The sequence below is a fragment of the Lepidochelys kempii genome, chromosome 8 (genome assembly GCF_965140265.1).
Source record: "Lepidochelys kempii isolate rLepKem1 chromosome 8, rLepKem1.hap2, whole genome shotgun sequence".
Taxonomy (NCBI): Eukaryota; Metazoa; Chordata; order Testudines; family Cheloniidae; genus Lepidochelys; species Lepidochelys kempii.
In genome coordinates, this window is record NC_133263.1 from 9,005,051 (window position 1) to 9,028,581 (window position 23,531).

General features: G+C 38.3%; 1 protein-coding gene across 23 annotated transcripts; it reads left to right on the top strand.

The window, feature by feature from the left end:
- Window positions 1–1,010: 1,010 nt before the first annotated feature.
- On the top strand, window positions 1,011–22,690 carry CLK4 (CDC like kinase 4). 23 transcript variants are annotated; one of them, XM_073355444.1, is made up of 14 exons: window positions 1,011–1,069; window positions 2,966–3,110; window positions 6,623–6,780; window positions 7,904–8,129; window positions 9,330–9,420; window positions 9,808–9,874; window positions 13,018–13,134; window positions 13,236–13,402; window positions 13,514–13,608; window positions 16,516–16,645; window positions 17,604–17,686; window positions 18,905–18,984; window positions 20,701–20,788; window positions 20,898–22,690. In XM_073355444.1, the coding sequence occupies exons 3-14, from the start codon at window positions 6,623–6,625 to the stop codon at window positions 21,036–21,038; spliced, it is 1,443 nt and encodes a 480-aa protein (XP_073211545.1). In that variant the 5' UTR covers window positions 1,011–1,069; window positions 2,966–3,110; the 3' UTR covers window positions 21,039–22,690. The 23 variants fall into 23 exon arrangements, with proteins under 23 accessions (XP_073211545.1, XP_073211560.1, XP_073211548.1 ...); XM_073355438.1 differs by lacking the exon at window positions 2,966–3,110 and adding an exon at window positions 2,141–2,255 and having other exon boundaries at window positions 1,053–1,140; XM_073355440.1 differs by lacking the exon at window positions 2,966–3,110 and adding an exon at window positions 2,141–2,255 and having other exon boundaries at window positions 1,053–1,069.
- The last annotated feature ends 841 nt before the right edge of the window (window positions 22,691–23,531 follow it).

A 23,531-nucleotide genomic window follows, 5' to 3' on the forward strand; every position in this document is an offset into this window, starting at 1 on the left:
GGAGGTCATGACATTCTCCATCAGAAAAGGACTAAGTGTTTCCCCACTAGCCTTCACCAGCCAGGCGGGACATGAGTCCAAAGCATGGGTTGTGGAATAGAGTTCTTCCACGAACGTAACGGAGCAGCACCAGCACAGGTTCTAGCATTGACCTAGCGGCCATCTGCTCAGGGTCCTGCTCTGCTGTCACAGATACAGACAGCTCAGTATGGAGCCTGAGCAAAATTCTCTGCAAAATAGCAAAAGCTGTATCCTCCCAGAGGGAAGTGCAAAAATGAGTCCCCAGCGGAAAGCAGCCTAGACAGAGCGGGCTGCGTGCTTTGCAGGTAGATCGGCTGAGAGAGATGGTGGAGATACTAAACATCTTCATCTCCTGCACAGCCAAGGGCATAGGAACTCAGGAAATCCTGGGTCAGGAGCAATAAGGACATGTTACTGCATTATTCACTGGTGTGGTTAGCAGCAGCTGCCCTGGGTGCAGCTATCACAGTATTAATTCTCTCACATCCTTCCTGGGGGGTTGTTTTCCTCCAGAAATCGGACTCCCCCATGGGTCCGGCTGCCAAGGGGCAAGGAGAGCCACTGGTGGTGCAGGTCTGTGAGTAACTGAATGAGTCCAGTAGGGTGGGATAGGTCCCCAAGGCCAGATCCTCAGAGTTATTTGGGTGCCCAAACGCCACTGAGTTCAATGGGAGTTAGGTATGTAAAATATCTTTGAGGTTCTGGCCCACAGCGCGCAAGGGCCTGTGGGCAGCTGAGTGCTTTCCACAGCTCCCATTGCACAGCCTCCCTTTAACTCCCCCCTCCAGCAGGGCAGAATCCTTCTGCCTCGCTTTACAGAGCCCCACAAATAGGGGATAAACCTCTGCTCCTCCTTCGTCCCCCCACCAGGTGGGCAGTCGGGAGTGTCTCCCTTTCCCCCCAACGGGGCGGAGTCTCGGAGCCTCAATGCTTCCCTGCCGCCGCTCCCGCTAAGGGGCGGAGTCTCGTTCTTCCTTTCTTATCCCATCCCCTGCTAGGTGCGTGTGACGCCATCCCGCACCGGGGGCGGGCGGGAAGCGAACTGCAGGTACCTAAGGCTGGGCGCGGCCGCCATTTTGTTTGTGTTTGTGGAGGGTTTCGGTCAGCTCCTCGCCTGCCGTAAGTGACGACGGTGACCTCTCCCGCATCCCAATCTCATGTCAGGGGCCGGGGGAGGCCGACGTCGTGGTGGACTCGAGGCGGCTGAGCTCCAAGCTGGTCGCTAGGGCGCTGTGGCGCGGGGCTTCGGGAGGGGCAGGGCGCTGCCCGAGGGGTGGGTAATTGTAGCGGGAAAGGGCCTGAGGGGGGTAATTTGGGGGGGGGAAGGGCCTGGAGGGGGGGAAGGTGAGGGCTCGTGGGGGTGATTCATTTCTGGACAGGCTTCGTTGGGCTGTCACAGGGGTGGCGCTGGCACCTGCCCAGTTTGCAGATAACCCCCGCGGTGAGAACCCTGCTGGTAAAACCGCCCCCGCACACCCCACCCCGGAAATGCCAGGGAGACTTGGGCCTTGGACCCTGACTGTAGATCGCGGTTGGCAAAGGAAGCAGGTGTCAGTAGAGGAGCCTTCCCTACCCATGCTGGGCCATCGGCCCCCACAGCTCTTACATCCGGGGGCCCTTTGCAGGAGCGTCCCAGTGCGCCTTGGCTCCCATGGTAGCTCATGGGGAGGAGGATGGCCTGTGATGGACCTGGGATACAGGCAGTTTAGGGGAATTGGGTCTTCCCTTTCCTTGCACGATTGGTTAGTACTCTCTGGGTACCTTTTTTACATTTAATTTGCATACACTCGATATGGTACAGTGACACAGCTGAACCGTTGCAGCGCTTTAGCATAGATGCTGCCGAAGCCAATGGGAGGGTCTTTTCTTGGCAGTCGGTAATCCATTTCCCTAAGAGGCAGTAGCAAATTCTTCTGTTGATTTAGTCTACCTGTCTACATGGGGATTTAGGTCAACTTAACTATGCAACTCACGGATGTGGATTTTTCACACCCCTGAGTGAAGTAGTTAGGCTGACTTAATTTTCTGGTGCATTCCGGGCCTAACAACTGCCTCACTTTTGCAAGACTGAATTGGTTAGGGTGTGATGATAAAAACTGGAATCCTCATTAATTTGCAGCTGAATGAAGGGAAGAGGAAACTTCCTCATCCTAAAAAGAGAGAAATTGAAGTCTTCAATTAATAGGCATGGATATAAAGAGGAATGGTTTTGGAGTAGGGCATGGAGACAAAAGGTGAGGAGTGGAGGGGTATATGGGGGAATGGCTTCTCGCTGAAAATATAGTCAGGTAGGCTCTGATTCTGGAAATGCTTATGCATGTGCTTAACTTTACTACCCTGAGTAACTTCATTGATTTCACTGGGACTACTCACAGTAGTAAAGTTAACCACGTTTGCAGGATCTAGTAGATCATTTTTATACCTTTTGATTCATCCTCTCTTGTAACACTGTGCTTTCTCTTCTTTTAAAAACTGATGATAGAAGTGATTTTTTAAAAATCTGTTTGAAAGAAAATTGGTAGGAAGTATTTCTTACCATTGTCAGAAGTAAAAAAAAAGCGAATTTGATCAAATTAACAACATTCTGATGCTGTTGTTTCATAATATTCTTTGTATAAACTTCAGAGTTAAGAAATGCTTCCAGGTGTGGAGAGACAAGTCAGAATTGCTGATATAATTGTCAGTGATCAGTTTCTGAAATGAGTGGTCATTCACTTGCCTTCTCATTGCAATCTTATTCAAGTATGATGATTGTAGTTTTATACTTTAATTTTAGAATTTGTCTTAATATGTGGTATGAGTTACTAGCACGCTATATATGTATGTGTGTATATGTTTGTTCCACATTTTAAAATATGTATTCAGAAGACCACTTTGGATGTACAAATGGACTTTGATTTCCTGATTGTATAGCTGTTCCCTAATTTTTTTTTCTGCTTGTCAGTAAGGCCATGTGCCTGTCTCAGCGGTCACTACATCGAACACTTGACAGCAGAAACTCTGTATCTGCTCCTGCACTTCTTTCTGGCAGAGCAGCTAACTTGAAAAACACCTGCATAGTTCTGTGCTAATGGAGTTTAAGAACTGTGGTTAGTATGGATTATAGTATTGCAGTGCTGCATATTTACCTAGGCACTAGGTTCAGAATGTGATTCTATAGATAATTCTAAAATCTGGCTCCGTGTTACAGTAAGACTGGCAAAATAAATCTGTGCAATATCTTAACTTATATTCTGAATTAATACATATACAGTTACTGGTTTATATATTAGTTACATATAAAATAACATATAAAGAGCTAATTGTATAAACTTTGTTATAATGTGGATTTTATTGGAAAAAATGTTTGAAGATTGTTTACTTTTGAGTACCCAAGTTAACATACAGCACAAAAAACAACAGTTACAAGCATACACTGGTTTATGGCATAAAGTTTGAAAATAAACATAACTTCTATAAACTTCAGTTCTGTATGAATAAATATTTTTAAGAAAATGTACTTTATCTCAGTCTTTTCCTGATCACCATACCATTGCCTATTCTCATTCTTGTTCATTCCTCGCTCTCCTCAAAAGGATTGACTTAAGGGTTCTCTCACTTTCCTTGCGTTAGTGAATTGGAGCCAGGAACAGTGAAAAATTGATTCTTTCACTTTATTTTTTCAAGTGAGGAGGTGGTTTTCTTTTCCTCCTCTCCGCAAAGCATACTGATATGGATGTGAGGCCTGAAGCTACCATCTCCACCTACGGTGTTCCTGTGAGCCCCTACTGGCCAATGACCAGGAAATCATATTGCATAAGAAACCTGGAGGAGAGGAGGGAAGGAGGTGTATTGCTGTTGGCTTTTATGGAGGCATGAGGGATAAATTTGGACAGTTTTGTTCCATCTTTATTTGAAGATCTCATTTATTAAGTAAATTATTTTTTTCAGTCACTTAAGTCGTCACTTAAGACAAATGTCAGTGTAATCATAAAATGTAAGATACTGAGGGAAGATAAGTTAGACAACTTATCCCTGTTTTATTTTTCCTTGTAACTAAATGTAACAAGTTTAGGGCGAAAAAAGATTTATGTACACATCCAAGTCTTAAACAGTCAGGAAAAATAAAAAAGAAAACACAAAGCATTTATATAAAACAAGTAAGTTATTTGTGGAAACATTTACTCACTTCTTCCACATTTTCTCAACCCTGAGTGTTTTAGGATAACCTGTTTTTTCTAGCCTTTACCACCCCTTTCCTTATTTTACGTTTAGGAAAGTATTCTTTCTGTCTTGAAAAAGCAATGAACACTTGAATTTTGTGCTGCCTTCCAAGAATTATTCTCTCTAGATTCTAATACACCAAAATAAAATCCCATCACAACCTCTTGAATTATCGGCAAAGACATTTTTTTTTTTTTCTGTTTAGTCACTGACTATTTTCTCTTCGGAAGTTTAAACCCCAATGGAATATCAGACTTGTCCTTGTGGGTTACTTTGCTGTGATTGATAGGTTTTTAAATCTTCATTCATCCACATCCTGTCTTCAAAAAAAGACTAGACACTAAATTAACTTGAAATTGTTATGCTTAATCAAACATCCTCCAAGCGAGGTGCCCCCCCGCTATATAATGTGTAGGATTTCTTTGTGTCACAACTAGCAGCACACCTCTGATTTACTCAGTGTTCCCTTAACAGTTTGATGCTACCTGTAATTTTGTAAATAACACATTTTAAAAGTCCATAGTGGTTTGCATTCCATAGATCTTCCTTAATTTGCATAGTGATGAAAAACATTCTTTGAGTTTTTGAAGTGAACTAATATTCCAAAATGTCTTCTAAAAATTTGCTCTAATAACAGTAAGATCTATTAAGTTGTACATTTCATATAGTATGTAGTTCGGAGTACAGTTGGGAGGGAGGTAGAGGGCAGCTGAATAATGTGTAACAGGATAAAAAGAGGTAAGCTAGCCAGGGGGAGGGACTTGAAGGGGTACAAAATAATGGAATTTGTTTAATGGAGCTAATTTATGGTGGAAGGGGAAAGCTGTTGCTGACGTATATCAGGAAATTTTGTCTAGAGAGTGGTGGATATCTTGATCATTTCAAGGATAAAAATTCTACCCTGGGAGTTTTGCGGGATTCCATCTGCAGAGAAAGAGAGAATAATTTTCAGATCCTGAGCAATATATAGTTGAATGGAAATAGGTCCGCTTTTTAAAAATGGGTTTCAGAGTAACAGCCGTGTTAGTCTGTATTCGCAAAAAGAAAAGGAGTACTTGTGGCACCTTAGAGACTAACCAATTTATTTGAGCATGAGCTTTCGTGAGCTACAGCTCACTTCATCGGATGCATACCGTGGAAACTGCAGCAGACATTATATACACACAGAGATCATGAAACAATGCCTCCTCCCACCCCACTGTCCTGCTGGTAATAGCTTATCTAAAGTGATCATCAAGTTGGGCCATTTCCAGCACAAATCCAGGTTCTCTCACCCTCCACTCCCCCACACACAAACTCACTCTCCTGCTGGTAATAGCCCATCCAAAGTGACAACTCTCTTCACAATGTGCAAGTATCCATTGTGAAGAGAGTTGTCACTTTGGATGGGCTATTACCAGCAGGAGAGTGAGTTTGTGTGTGGGGGAGTGGAGGGTGAGAGAACCTGGATTTGTGCTGGAAATGGCCCAACTTGATGATCACTTTAGATAAGCTATTACCAGCAGGACAGTGGGGTGGGAGGAGGCATTGTTTCATGATCTCTGTGTGTATATAATGTCTGCTGCAGTTTCCACGGTATGCATCCGATGAAGTGAGCTGTAGCTCACGAAAGCTCATGCTCAAATAAATTGGTTAGTCTCTAAGGTGCCACAAGTACTCCTTTTTCTTTTTAAAAATGTTTCTGCCAACTTTTGGTATGTAAGCACTTTGCTCCAAGTTTGCATAGAGGTTCACTATTGTAAGACCCGTGCACCTGTGTGGAGTTTCTAAAATCAGTGGGGGCTCTCTATCTGAGCAGAAGTCTACTCTGGAAAATCTCAGGACAGGTCTGTACTACAGACCTATATCGGTATAACTGTGGCTCAGGGGTGTGAAGAATGCACATTCCTGAGCCACATAGTTATACCAACCTAACCCCCTGTGTAGACAGTGCTGTGTCGATGGGAGAGCTTTTCCTGTCAACATAGCTACCACCTCACAGAGAGGTGAATTAACTTCCAATAGGAGAAGCTCTCCCATCGGCGTAGTAACACCTTCACTAAAGCAATATAGCAGCACAGTTGCAGTGCTGTACATGAAGACAAGCCCTTAGTGTAGGATGAGGACTTAATCTGTAGCCATTTTTATATCTTGACAACACAGAGTCCTAACTATATACAACTCTTAGGCTATATCTGCACTATGGATCTTACAGCTGCACTGCTGTAAGGTCTCCTATGTAGCTGCTCTATGCCGGCAGAAGAGAGCTCTCCCACTGATATGATTAAGCCACCCCCAACGAGCGGTGGTAAACTGATTTCTGTATGAACCAGCCTGTTGAATCTGGATTAGTAGACTGTATCATTTCAGTGTATACTAAAATATAACCCTTCTTTCCCTTTAAATGTTTCCATGACAGATGCGGCATTCAAAACGAAGTCATTGCTCTGAGTGGGATGATAGAAAAAGCTGGGATCAAGGAAAGCACAGTGCTCCCCATAAACGCAAAAAGAGGTCCCACAGCAGTGTACAAGAAAGCAAACCCTATAAATCACATCATCTTGAAGTTTCAGACAGGTAAAAGACTTCTTGGGTTACCAATTACTGATATCTCTAATTGTAAATAAAATTAAATCAAAAAAATGTTTTGAGCAGACAAGACAAGTAATTCCTTTAGGATTTGGCTCATTATTTGCCAGATTTGAGAGAATTTGTTTTGCTGATACAATGATCTAAATTATTTAACTGTGATTCTCTGACACAAAATATTAACATGTAATCTGTTTCTGTGAATACCCACATAGCAAGGATTTATATTGAAATACAATATGTAGTATTAAATTTCAAATAAAATGTTTCTCATGTATGAGGATAGGGGAGGGAGGTGAAGTTTAGCTCTCTTAGAACATTTCATAAGAGGGTAAGTATGGGTTAGATTGCTTTAATTCATTGTTCAGGTGTCTTGCTTTTCTCTCTCTTTTTCCTTTAAGAGGGGATATAGTGTTCTGTGTCCTTCCTTTGAAAGCGGAAGACCACATTTTAAAGAGCTCATCAATTTGCTTCTAAAATGGTAGGAGTGGATGTGCGGCAACACGAGGTGCTCTTTTCCTTGCTCTGCAGCTTTCATGGCCCCTGCTTTGTGAGGGGAGAGTTTTAAACCCAAAAATCTCTCTGGTTCTTAGTGTGTTAATGGAGAGTACTAATAATAAGAGTAGCTCCCTTTTAGATTTTTCAGGATGGCAAATTGGTTTTAAGTTTGTGTCTTTTATGCTTGTGTGTTTTAAGGACATGGAAGAGGATCATTGGTGTATACCAAAGAAAGGGTGGGTTTGCACTTTATCTTTGATTTTTTGTATGTTTTAAAGAGACATTTTGAGTTGTTGGAATGGAATTATGCCAGCTGTTGAGACAAATATTTCCTATTTGGATCTGGATTTCTTGTTACTTGTACAGGTTATTCTGCTTACCCAGTTCCAAAGTAAGGTAATATATGTTAGACAGATGACTTAACCAGCTTCCTCATATAAATTAGCCTGAAAATCTCTAGCTGTTTGCTAGAGGGGGAGATGATATAAAGCAGAATTCGTGCTGTAAATAAAAATGCCATAAATGTTCAGTTAAGCATTAGCAACTCAAATTTTTCTTGTCGGAACATAAGTATTTTTAAAGTGGAGAAAATTCACTTTAAATGTATTTTCAGTCATTATTTGGACGATAGATCCATAAATGAGAGAGATCATCACGACCGGAGATATGTTGAGGAATACAGAAATGACTTCTGTGAAGTATATGACCACAGGCATTATCACAGAGGCTATGAAAAGAGTCACCATCACCACTATAGCAAATCCTCTGGTCGGGGCAGGAAAAGTAGTCATAAAAGGAAGCATAAGAGACGACATTGCTCCAGTCACCATTCACATTCGGTATGAGTAATTTTTAACTTTATTATTAATAGATTAGTGATTAAAACTTCAATTCCTAAGCCACAAGTACCTTGGACAGATATATTTTATATATAAAGGGTTCATAGCTGAATCTCTTCCTGTGTATATATAAAGTGTGTGTATATATACTTATTAGATGAGAATTTTGGTACAGAGTAAACAGATAATACTAGGAAAAATTTTATCATTAGTACTGTTCTATCCAAGACTTGGTTCCATTGGAAATATCCTTTGGCCAATAGTTAGGTTACTGACATCCTCTAAATTCTGTTCTGGAAACAAATGCAGGGACCTTTCCTGCTTCACAGTGTGGTCAAACAGCTATTTTGCAGCCAGTTTGAGACACTGCTGAATTCCAGTACTAAAAAAGAATTGAAATAATGTATCCTTGTATTTAAATTTAATGGATAAACATGACATGTAACTGATGCCTGTAATGTGCTAAGAGAGACCTTTCTCTTCCATATCTTGCTCCTCGCATAATTTTGATCATTCATGTGTCTGACTGATGGCTGTTGAATGTTTTATTGAAGATTGGATAAGCAAATAGGCACAGTAAAAAAAAAAAATCCAGATAGCATGAATATCTTCAGCTCTAAGTTTTATGATTCTAATTATTCATACTTCCCCACTCTTCAGTAGAAGCAGAAAGATGTGTTAGATTATACATGGCAGTTCAAGGGCTTTTTGAGTAAATTTTTCTTTTGTTTCTCTAAATATGAAAAAAGTAATATTTAATTTCTAAAACCATTGTTTTAAAACCTTTTACTGGTCAGTCAAGGAACTCTCCCCTGGTTAAAAGACTGTATATATACACAATACAATAAAGATTATTTTTTCCAGTTTAATAGCAAGCTATTACTAAGTAATGACATTGCAGTCTTAATCTTTTAGTCTTCAATTAAACCAGTGTTTGAGAGACAATTGTGTTTTGTTTTCTGTTGCTTTATCACTTGAAGTATTTATCTGAAAATCTGTTCCTTGCCATGTTTTTCTTCTGTAACATAAACTGTGCCCTGTGAATTTCTGGGGACTGAATTTGAAATTGCTCCTGCCAACTGTTCGTGCCCTGGTGCGTAACTGAATGCCTGAATATCTCCCTGCTGAATGAATTGCGTATTCTGCCCTGAATTCACTGTCATATATTGATTGGCTGGACGATCTTGGTGCCGTTTCCAGAAGAGTCACCGAAGGAAAGGATCCAGGAGTGTAGAGGATGATGAGGAGGGTCACCTGGTCTGTGAAAGTGGAGACGTACTAAGAGCAAGATGTATAGAACATTTTTCAACACTTGTTTTAAAAAAGCTTTTCAGCAGAAACTCTGTTTAGAATAGTATGTCAGAGGAGGGGGGCTAAAGAAATCTTCATTGTTCTTTGTTTTGTTCTTTTGTGCTTTTTTGTTCTTTTGCATATCTTTTCTGTATAATTTAAATACTATTATTCAGAAAGTTCCAAAGTAGTAACTGAAGCTTGAGATTAGATCAAGAGATAGTTAATTGTTTCCATGACACTTGTCCAATAACGTAACATATTCAAATGCTGAGATTTAAGTTTAATTACGCTTTTATAATGGCACATTTTAAAATCTTACATTAATAGCATTCATCATTGGTTGAGTAGGTCAGTAATTGTTCTAACTTGTGTTTGTTCTTTTTAGATGAAATTATTGCCACGTTAGGGGAAGGAGCATTTGGAAAAGTAGTGGAATGCATTGATCACAATATGTAAGTATGTTAGTTATCTTCTTAAGGGCACTGTCTCAACAAAACCCTTGGCTGGGATCAGAAATGATAGTCCAAATGTTATATTGCTTTGACACAAAATGCAGATTCAGATAAAATGTAATGTCATATATTCTGAGAGAGTCTTTGTGTTTATCAGTATTGAAGGGACATCACAAACCTGAAATCTAGTCACACTTTAAAAATAAATGTAGTTTCAGATACTATTGCACCTGCTGCTGAGTTTGCCCATCAATTTTTGTGTGGTTCTTCAATTATATTTTACTATCTTTAACTGTTTTCTCTATCCTGTTGCTATGCAAAAGACACACAGCACTTACAACATTTGGGAAACAGTGAAACTGTGGTTATACACAAAATGCTGGCCAGCGCACTAAGTAAGCAAACTGAAAAATATATGAAAAAATATTCCTGGTTATGGAATATTTCTTTTTTTTTGTTTCTCAGACAGCATAAGCTTGTTCTGTGATCACATTTCCCTTGGGAAATGTCTGCTAGCACAGTGTTTCCTTCAGAAATAGGCCAGTTTATAATATTTAACACTGCTTTTAAAAAACTACAGTACAAACATCAACTAAACAGCAACTCCTCGTTAATTGCTGGGCGGATAAGTAGTAGTAACTCTACATCACAGATGGGGAAACTGAAATTGCTGTTGATAAGGCCACAAGTGAGTGAACCAGCATTATTGTTGTTGAAGTTACTATTCAGGAGTTTGAGACTGGAGTTTCTAGCTCATAACAATTTATTCAGTCCACTAGATAACGGTGGTTTTTTAACGTATTCATCAAACCTCTTACGAACACACAGTAAGACAATGTTGTTCTTCCTCATAGAATATTATGATTGTTTATCAAGGAACTGGCATATTTTTTGATCAAAACATTCCCCTCCTTCCTCTGTGTGTATTGGATCATTTCAAAAATGTACTTCAAGCTGCAGATTAAAGTAATTAACCATGTTTCATATCTCCTGTTCCCCTATCATGGTTATAGTTGATTTCTTCATCTCCTTTTGATGGTTAGTTCATGCTGTCATTTGACTGGTCCTTTTCAGGATTTTGGTGTCACATCCTGAATGATTTTTAAATCATTACCATTCAACTAATCAACTGGAGAGACAACATCTGAATGAGCGAGAGAGGATGAATTGCTTGGATCTGTGCTCAGCTTTAAGCAAGACTTTACAATTAGGGCTGTCCATTAATCGCAGTTAACTCACGCGATTAACTAATTGCAATTAAAAAAATAATTGCTATTAATCACAGTTTTAATTGCAATGGTAAACAATAGAATACCAATTGAAACGTATTAAATATTTTTGGATGTTTTTCTACATTGTCAAATATATTGATTTAAATTACAACACAGAATACAAATACAGTGCTCACTTTATATTTTTATTACAAATATTTGCACTGTAAAAATGATAAACAAAAGAAATAGTATTTTTCAATTCACCTCATACAAGTACTGTAATGCAATCTCTTTATCATGAAAGTACAACTTACAAATGTAGATTTTTGTTGTTGTGACATAGCTACACTTAAACACAAAAACAATGTAAAACTTTAGCGCCTGCAAGTCCACTCAGTCGTACTTCTTATTCGACCAATCGCTAAGACAAACCAGTTTGTTTATGTTTATGGGAAATAATGCTGCCCTCTTCTTATTTATGTCACCTGAAAGTGAAAACAGGCATTAGCATGGCATTTTTGTAGCTGGCACTGCAAGGTCTTTACATGCCACATATGCTAAATATCCATATGCCCCTTCATGCTTCAGCCACCACTCCAGAGTACATGTTTCCATGCTGATGATGCTTGTTTTTTTAAAAAAAAATTAATAAATTTATGCGTTAATTAAATTTTGACTGAACTCCTTGGGGCAGAATAAAAACAATGAGGAGTCCTTGTGGCATCTTAGAGACTAACCAATTTATTTGGGCATAAGCTTTCGTGGGATACAACCTACTTCATCAGATGCATGGAGTGGAAAATACAGTAAGCAGGTATAAATATACAGCACACGAAAAGATGGGAGTTGCCTTACCAAGTTGGGGGGGGAGTGGTCAGTACTAACAAGGCCACTTCAATTAATTCCCAACACATAAATACGACACTGGCTACAACAGTGCCATGCGGGCGGGTACCTGTTCTCACTTTCAGGTGACATTGTAAACAACAAGCGGGCAGCATTATCTCTTGCAAATGTAAACAAACTTGTTTGTCTGAGCTGTTGGCTGAAGTAGGACTGAGTGGGCGTATGGGCTCTAAAGTTTTACAGTGTTCTATTTTTGAATGCTGTTATGTAACCAAAAAAAAAAATCCTACATTTGTAAGTTGCACTTTCATGATAGAGACTGCATTACAGTACTTGTATGAGGTGAATTGAAAAATACTATTTCTTTTGTTTTTTACAGCACAAATATTTGTGATCAAAAATAAATATAAAGTGAGCATTGTACACTTTGTTCTGTGTTGTAATTGAAATCAATATATTTTAAAAGGTAGAAAACGCCCAAAAATATTTAAATAAAGGATATTCAATTATCATTTAACAGTGCAATTAATCACAATAAATTTTTTTTAATCGCTTGTCAGCCCTAATTATAGTGTTAACATTATAAAATGAAAAACATGCAGATTTATCAAATTACAATAGTGGGAAACAAGCCTTCAGTCTAAAAGCAAGCTAATTCTTATTCCTTTATCAAAGTTAATTTTCACTGCTGCCAGCACGGACATTAGAAAACATCAAGAACAATGTGGTGTATATTGCAGAGTAACTTTTTGCAGTACTCTCCCCTCTTTGGAAATGAAGACCCTTGTTCCATATTTTTGTCACCTTGAGACTAGACTACTGTAACACGTTCTGCTTGAGGTGAAATCTTGAAGCTATCTGGAAATGGAGGCTAGTGTAAAACCTAGCTTCCTGCTAATTAACCAGAGCTCCTGTTAAAAACCATATAACACTTGTTTTGCCTTCAAGTGCTAAAATTAAATGCCCAAAAACTAATCTGCAATTCTCCGTTGCCCACAATCTTCCAGTGTCCTTGGTGGTCAGGGTGTATTAGAATTTTGCATGTTTGTTTGAGAACTAATGTAGTTAATCTTTATTTCAAAGGAGAGGAATGCATGTAGCAGTTAAAATTGTGAAAAATGTTAGTAGATACCGTGAGGCAGCCCGTTCAGAAATACAGGTATTGGAGTATTTAAACACCATGGATCCCAGCAGCATGTTGTAAGTATAAACATGGAATATAAGCCAAAGAGTTAAGGATTTGCAAAATGAGCCACATATGAGATGAGTATTCACTTTACTTTCTTTTCTTTTTTTTAAAGCCGCTGTGTCCAGATGCTGGAATGGTTTGATCATCATGGTCATGTTTGCATTGTGTTTGAGCTGCTGGGACTTAGTACCTATGACTTTATTAAAGAAAACAGCTTTTTGCCATTTCATATTAATGACATTAGACAGATGGCATATCAGATTTGTCAGTCTATAAATTGTAAGTAAACTTTTATGTCTGCATGCATGTCTAAAAAGTTTAGGAAATATATATATAATAGTGTGTATGTATATATGTAATATTGATTTCCATTTTCTCCTTCTCTTGTAGTTTTGCATCATAATAAGTTGACTCATACAGATCTGAAGCCTGAAAATATTTTGTTTGTGGAGTCTGACTATGTAGTAAAGTACAACTCTAAAATGGTAAATTTACATCTTTTATTCCAATTCCCATTGGACTGTCCTTACCACTGCCTTTTACTTTGGTCTTTTAAAAAATAACTTGCCATGTGTAAAAGTTATAGTGATAAATTGTCTTTGCTAGCTTCCATATGTTCATTGAGATGTGCTGTCTTTCCTCTTAACTGACAAGATTGGTCTGATTTCAACAAACGATCTCTATAAAGTAGCAGAATATTACCTGATAGTTCTCACATGGCTAGTGTTGTTTACTGAGGTTCTGGGGGTTCATAGAGAACTTTTGATCTAAGAACTGAGTGTTGAACTTATGTTTTTCCTGGCTGCAAAAGTCCAGCATGGAGATATGGTGTTAGGTCCTGGCTCAAGAAACTCTCTAGATGTTGAGAATTGTGCCAGTTTTGTCCTGAATCTACTCCCATTTTCAGGAAATCTTTTTGGAAGGTTGTAGAGACAGTAGTGATGATGCCTCAGATTTACTTGACCTCTATCAATTTGGTTATGGTATGGAGAACAGTTTGGTGGTGTTGGTCAGTGTTCTGGCAGTTGACAAGGACAAGTGTCCATGCTGTTTTTTCTGTGTCTGTCAGGTGGTGCTATGCCAGTGGGGCCTGACCAGGGATGGAGAGGGTTGCTTTCCATTCTTTTCTGAGAGAGACCCAGAGCATAGCGTTAGGGTAACTGCTTGTCTGCCTAATAGGTTTGCTATGTAAGGTAACAATAACATAGTGTTCTGTTACGTTGCTCCTCCTTTTTTAATGTGCACAAGTTGCTTATGGAAATAGTGAGGTAATGTGGACTTTGCTGCCCTCAGTTTGTGGATGAGATCCAGTTATGTTTCAGTTTCTTTAGATCTACAGTGGTGTAAGTTACTGTGTCTATCAGCATGCACCAAAGATTTAGAGCATGGAAAAGGATAGTCCTGGATAAGAGAGGTGTAATGTTAAGGATAACAAACAGATGAAAGGGCAGAGGTAATATGTGCCTTTTCTGTTGAGTTTGCATTTTGTCACTAAGGTTTGCAATTTTGGATCTTCTATATTTGAATGGTCAGATAATATGAGTAAGAGGGCTTTTTTACTTGCATTTTAGCAAGAAGGTTTTGTAATTGTATTTTGCATGTAGATTTTGCCATAGCTATCCATGCCTTGTGTCATATTCAGATTGACTTGCTCTTATGCACTATACCTGGAGATGCTGGTACAGAATGTGGCTGCCCACTTCGTCAGCAGAGCTTCGCCCAGAAAGCATAATGTCTGTGATTCAGAGATTGCTCTGGCTTCCAGTTAAGTTAGAGTTCATCTCAAGTTGTTGATCTAAAACCCTCTGTGGTTTGGGTCATGCATTCTTTGGAAACCACTTTATGCCTTATGTCTCATTGGTTGGTTGAGTGTAATAGGGACATTCTAAAATAAAATATTAAGATATGTTCAGCGAAGGCACAGAATTTTCAGCAGTGGATGTTGATTTTTGGAATTTTCATTAGTGCATATGTGCACATGCACTGAGCAAAAGAACCAGGGTGGATTAAAAATCAATGTTTTTTAATCAAAAACAGTAGTTTTTCCTCAAAAAGCATTCTATAAAAAAAAATCCACTGAAAGATAGTTTTAATTAAGATACATTATAGCGCAAAGATATCTCATCATGGAATAGGGATTATAAATTCTAATTCTGTAGTATGAGACAATATATTCATGTAACGTTTAAGAAAAAGTTTTATAAATGAGTTCCAATACTTCATGAATTAGGGATCCAATCTTATGGGGTTCCACAGGCTTCTGTATAGATTTAGGTTAATTTTCTATCTACCCAATGGGACTCGGTGCTCAGTATAGAAGATACCATCAGAGATGCTTAGTTTTTCAGTTCTCAAACTGTGGATTTGTGTCTCCAGAGGTAACATGCTTGTTAACAGCAAAAATGTTGTTTTTAAATAAATATATAGAGGTGAGAAATAACAGACCTCAACCCTATTGTCCCTCTTCAAATTTGTGTACACAGAGTCAATCCCTTACCTCTCTCTAAAAGTGCAAAGTTTCAAAAAGTTCAATGAATAGAAGATTGTTGGGGGTGGAATAGATCTGGTGGACAAGGAGAAGAAATCTGGAGATAAATGTGAGAAGTGAGGGACATATGCTTGTTTTGTTAAAATATTATATGTTTGATGTTGAAGAAAAAATCCAGAATACTTAACATTGTTGTTTTAGCTAAATAAAACGATTTAAATGTATATTTGATGATGATCTCCTCCTAATACAGCGTGGCAAGAAAATCCTCCAAATATTAATGATTAACCTGTTGAGTTGGAGATAGTTCACCTCCCAATGACTTCATAAATACCTGCTTCGATTACCTTTGGTAAATGAAATAACGAAACAATCATTCATTTTCTAACTGTAAAACTAATCTGAAGTTTTCAAAATAAATCACTGTTTAAAAATGTATAGTGTGTACCTTCTAAAAATGAAACCTTACATCTATCTCTGAGTTGTGAAGAATATGCATTAAGGTTATAACAGCCAACAAGAATGCACTTTTATGTAGAAAACCATGATTAAATCGAGTCTTCCTGACTAATAATTTAAATCATGATTTAAATCAAATCCACCCTGAACACAGCCCATATTTGCTCTGACAAGTTTCAGGACAAGTTGCACAGCTTGTTCCTTTTGCTTTGTCTATTGTGGGATTTTTTTTTTTTTTTTTTTTTTTTTTTTTTTAGAGTTGGGCTGAATGGGAGTGAATGTAGGGAGGAAGTGCTGTTTTATAGGGCCGGACTGGAAGTTTATCATGTCATTAGGTCAATTGGAAACCTGTAGGTATTTTAAAATTATATGTGTATGAACCTAGAGCTTTAAATAAGCATGTCTATTAAGAAAATGTAACAAATGTGCATTTTGATTGTTACAGAAGCGGGATGAACGCACACTAAAAAATACAGACATCAAAGTTGTAGATTTTGGAAGCGCAACTTTTGATAATGAACATCACAGCACCTTAGTGTCTACAAGACATTACAGAGCTCCTGAAGTTATTTTAGGTCAGTAGAGACTTTCAGACCTTCTCATGTATTGGACCTTGTTTCTTAACTACTGTTCACTCCAGAGCTTTGTAATTTTCCATAAACTGCTCTAACTAGTTGTTGATAATCCTAATTATTTAATATATGGTCCTTTCTGCTATTACCATTTAGTAGGTAATGATGGCTTACCCTATTAATAGCTCAACAAAAAGCCACTTTCTTATTCTTAACTATTCCTTTCCCCACCTATGACCAGAGAGGTGTTAACAGGCCATTTCACCTTAAACGCCCCCTTGAAATATAGGTTAACTACTTCTGCTAAACCATCTGTTCTGCCTTATATTTGGCTGTGACACTCTCTGGGTATGACTACACTGTAATTAAAGACCCATGACAGCTGGCTCAGGCTGTGATGCTGTAAAATTGTAGTGTAGATGTTCAGGCTCAGGCTGGAGCTTCAGCTCTGGGTCCCCGGGGTGGGGTATGGTCCCCGAGCTTGGGCTACAGCCCAAGTCCATACATCCACACCTCAGTTTTGTAGGCCCGCAGCCCAAGCCCTGCAAGCCTGAGTCACCTGACGTAGGCCAGCCCACAGGTATTTAGTTGCAGTGTAGACCTACCCAAGGAGTACATTTCCCAGACCTGAAGAAGAGCTGTATATTGCTTGAAAGCTTGTTTCTCTTGCCAACAAAAGTTGGTCCAATAAAAGATATTACCTCACCCAACTTGTCTCTCTACTATCCTGGGACCAGTATGGCTACAACAATGCTGCACATTAAAAAAACTGAGTTCTCATTTTTTTCCAGCCAAATTCTGTTTTCTGTACTGTCAAAATGATTTCAGGGAGAGAAAAATGGTAAGGACAAATGGGTTAGGAATTAGGCAAACAATAGGTGGAGGTTGATTGGTGACTTATACAGTTTCAGCCTAAGCTAAAAATTAAACATGCTTTGGAATTTTTGTTTGTCTTTTGTAGCGCTGGGGTGGTCACAGCCCTGTGATGTTTGGAGTATAGGTTGCATTCTAATTGAATATTACCTTGGTCTTACGGTATTTCAGGTATGTATGTTAAGCAGTTATGTACCATTTTATTATGGACTCTTGACTTGATTTTCTAATGCCATCTACTTAAAAGAATGTAAATATAAGAGGCATAAAATATGTTTGCAAATTTAAGTATTATAATAGAAAGTGTAAATAGCGATACATTTTATATAAAGATAACATGATGTTACATGCAATGTCTTACAAAATATAAAGTAGTCATTCTTTTTTAAAATCCTCTTAGCTTTTATAACTTAAGCAAAACACCAAAAGTTACATAATTAATTTATTTGTAGATATGGTGATTTACAGGGAGGAATTAAGTAGATAGAACTAGGTTCCAGTAGTCTTTTGGTTGATGTTAAAGTTTCAGAAAATTAATTCAGATGAACATGGTGAATTGCTAGGTATGCCACAAGTCCATAGGCTTTGTGGTGGTCTTATACTGTATATGATCAGGAGAGTATAGGGGCAGTTATATAGCTGAGTAGGAGGAGATATGATATTGAAAGGCTTCCTATGCTTTCAAGAACCTTTGACGTGGTAGTTACATGTCTTAATGGGTTAGAGCATGGATGGAGTCAGTACCTCTAGGTTCTGCCCAAAACTCTGTCTCTGACTTAGTGAGTGATCTCAGGCACATCACTCATTCTATCTGTCCCTTAGACTATATGTCAGTAAAATGGTTCTAATAAGAATAGGTATTTAAGCTTAATGTTCAAAGGAACTTGAGCTCCTCAGGTGAAAGTCACTCTAAATTCAAATTCTTATAATATAGATCTACTCAGAAAACTCTGTTGTCTACAATATCTTTAAAAAAATTTTGCTGCTAAAGTGGGTACATATTAGTTTCCTAAACACAGTCTATAATATAAAGAAGCTGATAAGATTGGAATAATTAAATGTGAATGTATAATCTTATTTAGATAATAAACTTTTGTTCAGGGAACACTTTACTCTGTCTGGAAAGCATAGTGTATATTTATAGCATTGCATCTGATGAAGTGAGCTGTAGCTCACGAAAGCTTATGCTCAAATAAATATGTTAGTCTCTAAGGTGCCACAAGTACTCCTTTTCTTTTTACAGCACTGCATAACTGATTTTTTTTTTTAGTAATGTGTAATGATTCTGCGATTAAAGCAATGGATGACATTTGATGTGTAGATTAAGTATACTTAAGTGGAAGGGAAGAAATAGTATATAAATTGTAATGACTTTTTTTTTTCCTACAGACACATGATAGTAAAGAACACTTGGCAATGATGGAGAGAATGTTAGGACCTCTACCAACTCACATGATTAAGAAATCAAGGTAAATATGGTATAGAGGGAGCTAATAGCAACCCCTATATTTAGGTTGTGTGACACTTTTGATTCTTGTGACCTTTTTAGAGAAACTGTAATGTTTCTCTTGGTTGCTGCAGTACTTTGAAATTCAGCAGGGAGAAAGTCCTAGAGCCAGAGAAGTGATATAAATTATGAATTGTGCTTAAGCAGCGAGATGTTTGTTTAAAGAGCTATAATTTGTGCTGAGAAATTCTGGAGCATCAAAAAACAGCCCCTGAAAATCTAAATTGTGCAAGTGATTATCCATAAGACCAATTCCTAAGTCCATCAGTAACTCACCAGTCAGAAGATTTATTGTACTTTCCAACAGTGTTTAAAGTGCATGCAAAATTTGGGTAGCAGAAATGGGAGGGAGATAGCTGTAACATTCCAAAAATTTCCAACACACAGCAGTGTTGAGAATACAAATAAAGATGGATGGATTTAGAGAAAGAGACTTCACAGTTAAGTCTCTTTGAGATGAAAGATGTCTGTTCATAATTCTATTGGGGCAAGTCCTCTGGGTCTGAGGACACTGTCGTAACTGGTAGGAACTGGTGTGGGTCTGCAGTGTAGTGGGTCTAGGATGTGGGGAGACAGTGCATAGACTGGACTTCAGAGCCTAGTTCTTTATAAACTCCCTGCGTCTCTGTGCGCAGTGGGTTTTGGGCGATGGAGCTGGAGAGAAGCTAGTGGATTTTCTGCTGTGCCAATCCATTCCAAGCACATTGGGAGTGAGGGGTGGAGTGAGAGCAAATAGCACAAAGGTTACTCCATTTTTGAGACTAAAGAAGCAGACATGGAGTAATTTCAATACTGTGGAGTGGTCTGGTCTGGAAAGGAAGGATTTCTTCCCCACAACATAACAGGCACCTCTAGAAGACAGGCTTGGATGGTTGGGCTCCAGGTTGTGCCTGGATTTAAGCTTTAGATAGCTCACTCTTTTCTTCTTTAAGGCTGTCTCCGTAGATTCAGGAAGATAGCACTGTTAGTTACATTAATTGCTTGCTTGTTGGTTACTTTTACAAGTAAGTTTCAAAAGTTATTTTTTGGAATGGATGCTTACATTTGGCAGAAACTGGATAAGATTCCTGAGTCCTCCCCTCCCCCTCTCCCTCTCCAAAAATACATCATCCTACTTGTTGTTGACAAGTGTGTTTGTCAAGCTTTTATTTGAACCCAGTAGCTTTTAGGTGTTTTGGGAGTACAGTCTCTGAAGACTTTGAGAATATCCAGTTGTACTAAGAATTTCACTTTGACAACTTTTTTCAAAAACTAAAAAGATTAAATGTAAGAAACCAAAATTATGATACAAGACTAATAAGAGTTATAAAAATAATTAAGGTTGACATCCTCTCCTTTACATGTACCAGTCTAAGCTGAGGACAAATCATTCTCTTCTTTGAAGCTTCTGGTTCTCTAACTTGTCAGTCATGTAAATATAGTTTAAATGTTTGTTTTAGTGGTTTGAATGCCAAGGAAAAGAGAGTAATTAACCTGCGTTGTCAGTATTCTGCTGTAGCAATAGAGAACAGGTTTTCTCATGTATGTATGTTAGCTGGAAAATCTGTTCTTGAATCCAGGTATAGAAGGATATGAAGTATACATAATTTTTATGCTGTTTCAGAATTACTTAGAAAAATGTAGATATTTCCAAGATCAAACTTAGAAAATATTGCTTAATAAAACTGTTTCTATGCAGAAAATGCTATTTTCAGCATGATCAATTGGACTGGGATGAACATAGTTCTGCAGGTCGATATGTTAGGAGACGCTGTAAACCATTAAAGGTAAAAAAAAAAAAAAAAAAAACACCCCAAAATCATTAATTTCTTTCTCAGCTGGATTCATATTTGTGAAGGATCTATGTAAATGAGTTTCTTTCTTTCTTTCTTTCAGGAATTAATGCATTGTCATGACTCAGATCATCAGAATCTATTTGACCTTGTTCGCAGAATGTTGGAATATGATCCAGCCAAAAGAATTACTCTTGATGAAGCCTTGCAGCATCCTTTCTTTGACTTATTAAAAAATAAATAAATCAGAAATCTTATATATTTCTCTGAGGAGACTACATAGACTGTGTCAGTTAACAGAGCTAGCATGAGATTTTTGTAAACTTTAATTTATTTTGTACAGTTAAGTTTAAATATGTCCATATGTTTTGTATCACTGCCATGTTTATCTTGTTGGTCAGTCTGGTTTTAATCATGGATGCCAAAATGTAAAAATGAAAAGTAACAACTATTTTGAAACAGGTTGCAGTTTTTTAAACTTGTTGGCACACTAATACTCTTTCATAGAGAGGTCTAACAAATACCACCTTTTTCTTTAGTCTGAAACATGAGTCCATGTGTTTAATCATTAAAGTTTAAACAATGCTTGAAAAAATGTTGCTTATATACCTAACATTAGATATGTACCCATACATTTCTGTATGGAGACATGTAACATTATAAACTAGTGTCCTTTTAAATATTGAAATATTTTACATGCAGTTTAATTTTAAAAGCCCTTAATTGTTTTTTGTTTTTCAAATTCAGTAGGTCTTACTGTAACCTGGCTATTTTTACCTACTCAGCAGTAATCTTCTGAACTATGGTTAATGACACAACTGCAAATCTAAAGAGAGGAGAGCGTACATTTGCATGGGTCATTTTTTACCAAATGTTTGGCATGATGCATATGTGCATAAATATAATCTTGACTAGTCCGAATTCCTGGAAACTTCTGTTGGCCCTGGTGCCCATACTGGCAAGTACTCCTTGGTTAAGATGAGTCTGCTAAGAGTATCACTGACGTTTTCACTTTGTTTGACTCTCTAAACACCAACAGTTTCCTTAGTAAAGTGCCTCACGGTAGCATTTTTGTGGGACTCTCCTGCTCATGGCTCCCAAACATAAAACCCGTCCCTTTACTCCTAATGAAAAGGAGGGTAGAGGAAGTATTGCCTACCCATGAATTTCAGGGTGAGGGAATCTGCATCACTAAACTTCTGCCTACCAGAAGAGGGACTCTTTACAAATTTGTACTTCTGTTAAATAATTTTAAGTTGGCCAGCTGTGGATAAATACAGCAGGAATATGGCTGTAAAAGAAGTCATGCTTTTTTCTATGAATTGCAATGTGACTTTTCTGTCCTAGTAGCAAAATCATCCTCATTAATGGATCAGACACTTACATGATCTCCCTAAGTATTAAATCTTCATGACTTAAATATTCTCATGGAGTAGGTCTGTATTTACTTAAGAACTAATATTCTGCTGTAGCCTCAGAAACTGGTAACTCTTGCTAATGAACATAAGTTTGGCAGGCCTTTTCAACAGTGCAAAGGAGGGGGGAAGAGAAGATGGATTCTTAGTCATAATTGCTTAGTGTGGAAACCAAGTCATTTTCAGACATATTTTCAAGAAAAAATTGGCAGTCATTGCCAGCTCATCTCCTAGCTGCATCACCCGCTTCATGGTTTCATTGTATTACTCAGTGCTACTTAACTCACTTGACACAGCATGATTGGCTTGTCGGGTGGGAGGGTCTGTGCTTCTGGAATATCGTTCATCTAGTGGTTCCTATAAGAGTCTGGGTTGGCGATGTGCAAGATATATCTATTTATCCAGGTCTTTACTACATATTCTGTAGGACTGCACTGCAGCAAGGTATGAAAATTAAGTAAAGCCAAGTTAAAACAGGAAATGCACCCTTTAGAATTCTTTACAGCTGAAGTGTTGTTCAACCCAGTCTTCCTTAAAAGCAAAAAACAGAAAAAGGGTTTGTTCAGCCTTTTCAGAAGGCTGATTGCAGCCTCAGCACTAGGCTCCAAGTCTGTTCCTTTAAGTGATCCATAAATCAGAATAAGATTCAGATTAGTGGTCACGTTCCATTAAACTGTTTTTGGGTAGGCGTCTGGTTCTGTCTCATCTGCTGTCACCTCTCTTTTGAAACAATGGAATTGTGCTGGGGAAGATCTTCCACAGCCCATTCTTCGCTGTAGACATACCAACTCACCACATATGATTATCTTTCATAACACTCACCCCTTTAATATAGTCTTCCCCCTCCACTCCCTTGCAAGCTCCACCTCTCTCGTACCTTTTTTTCCACCTTACCTAGCTGACCTAATAGAAGGAGAGAGAGGTGATGTACTCTTCTCTATCTGCAACACCTACTGCTGTGAAATACAGGCCTCTTCCAAATGGGTAATTTCCCTTTGTTCTTAATTTATCAGTCCTCCTCTGAAATTTATTTACCACAACTATCCCTGAGGCAAAGTGGGAGAAAGTAGGCTCACACTGGCAAATCAGAGGCAGCTGTTGGGCTTCTGCCGAGGTAGCAGTCCATCCAATGACGACTAAATCTAAATAAGTGCATTGTTATAGTTATCCCATCAACCTCCAGGGTTGTACCAGGCCCACAACAGTGTAGAAATTAGAGAGGGAGAAGATCTCTCTCTCTGCTCTGTCCTGTTCAACTCAAAAGTGAGTAGTGTAGCTTTCAATAACACAGCTACTAAAAGATGCTACATAGGCTCCTACCG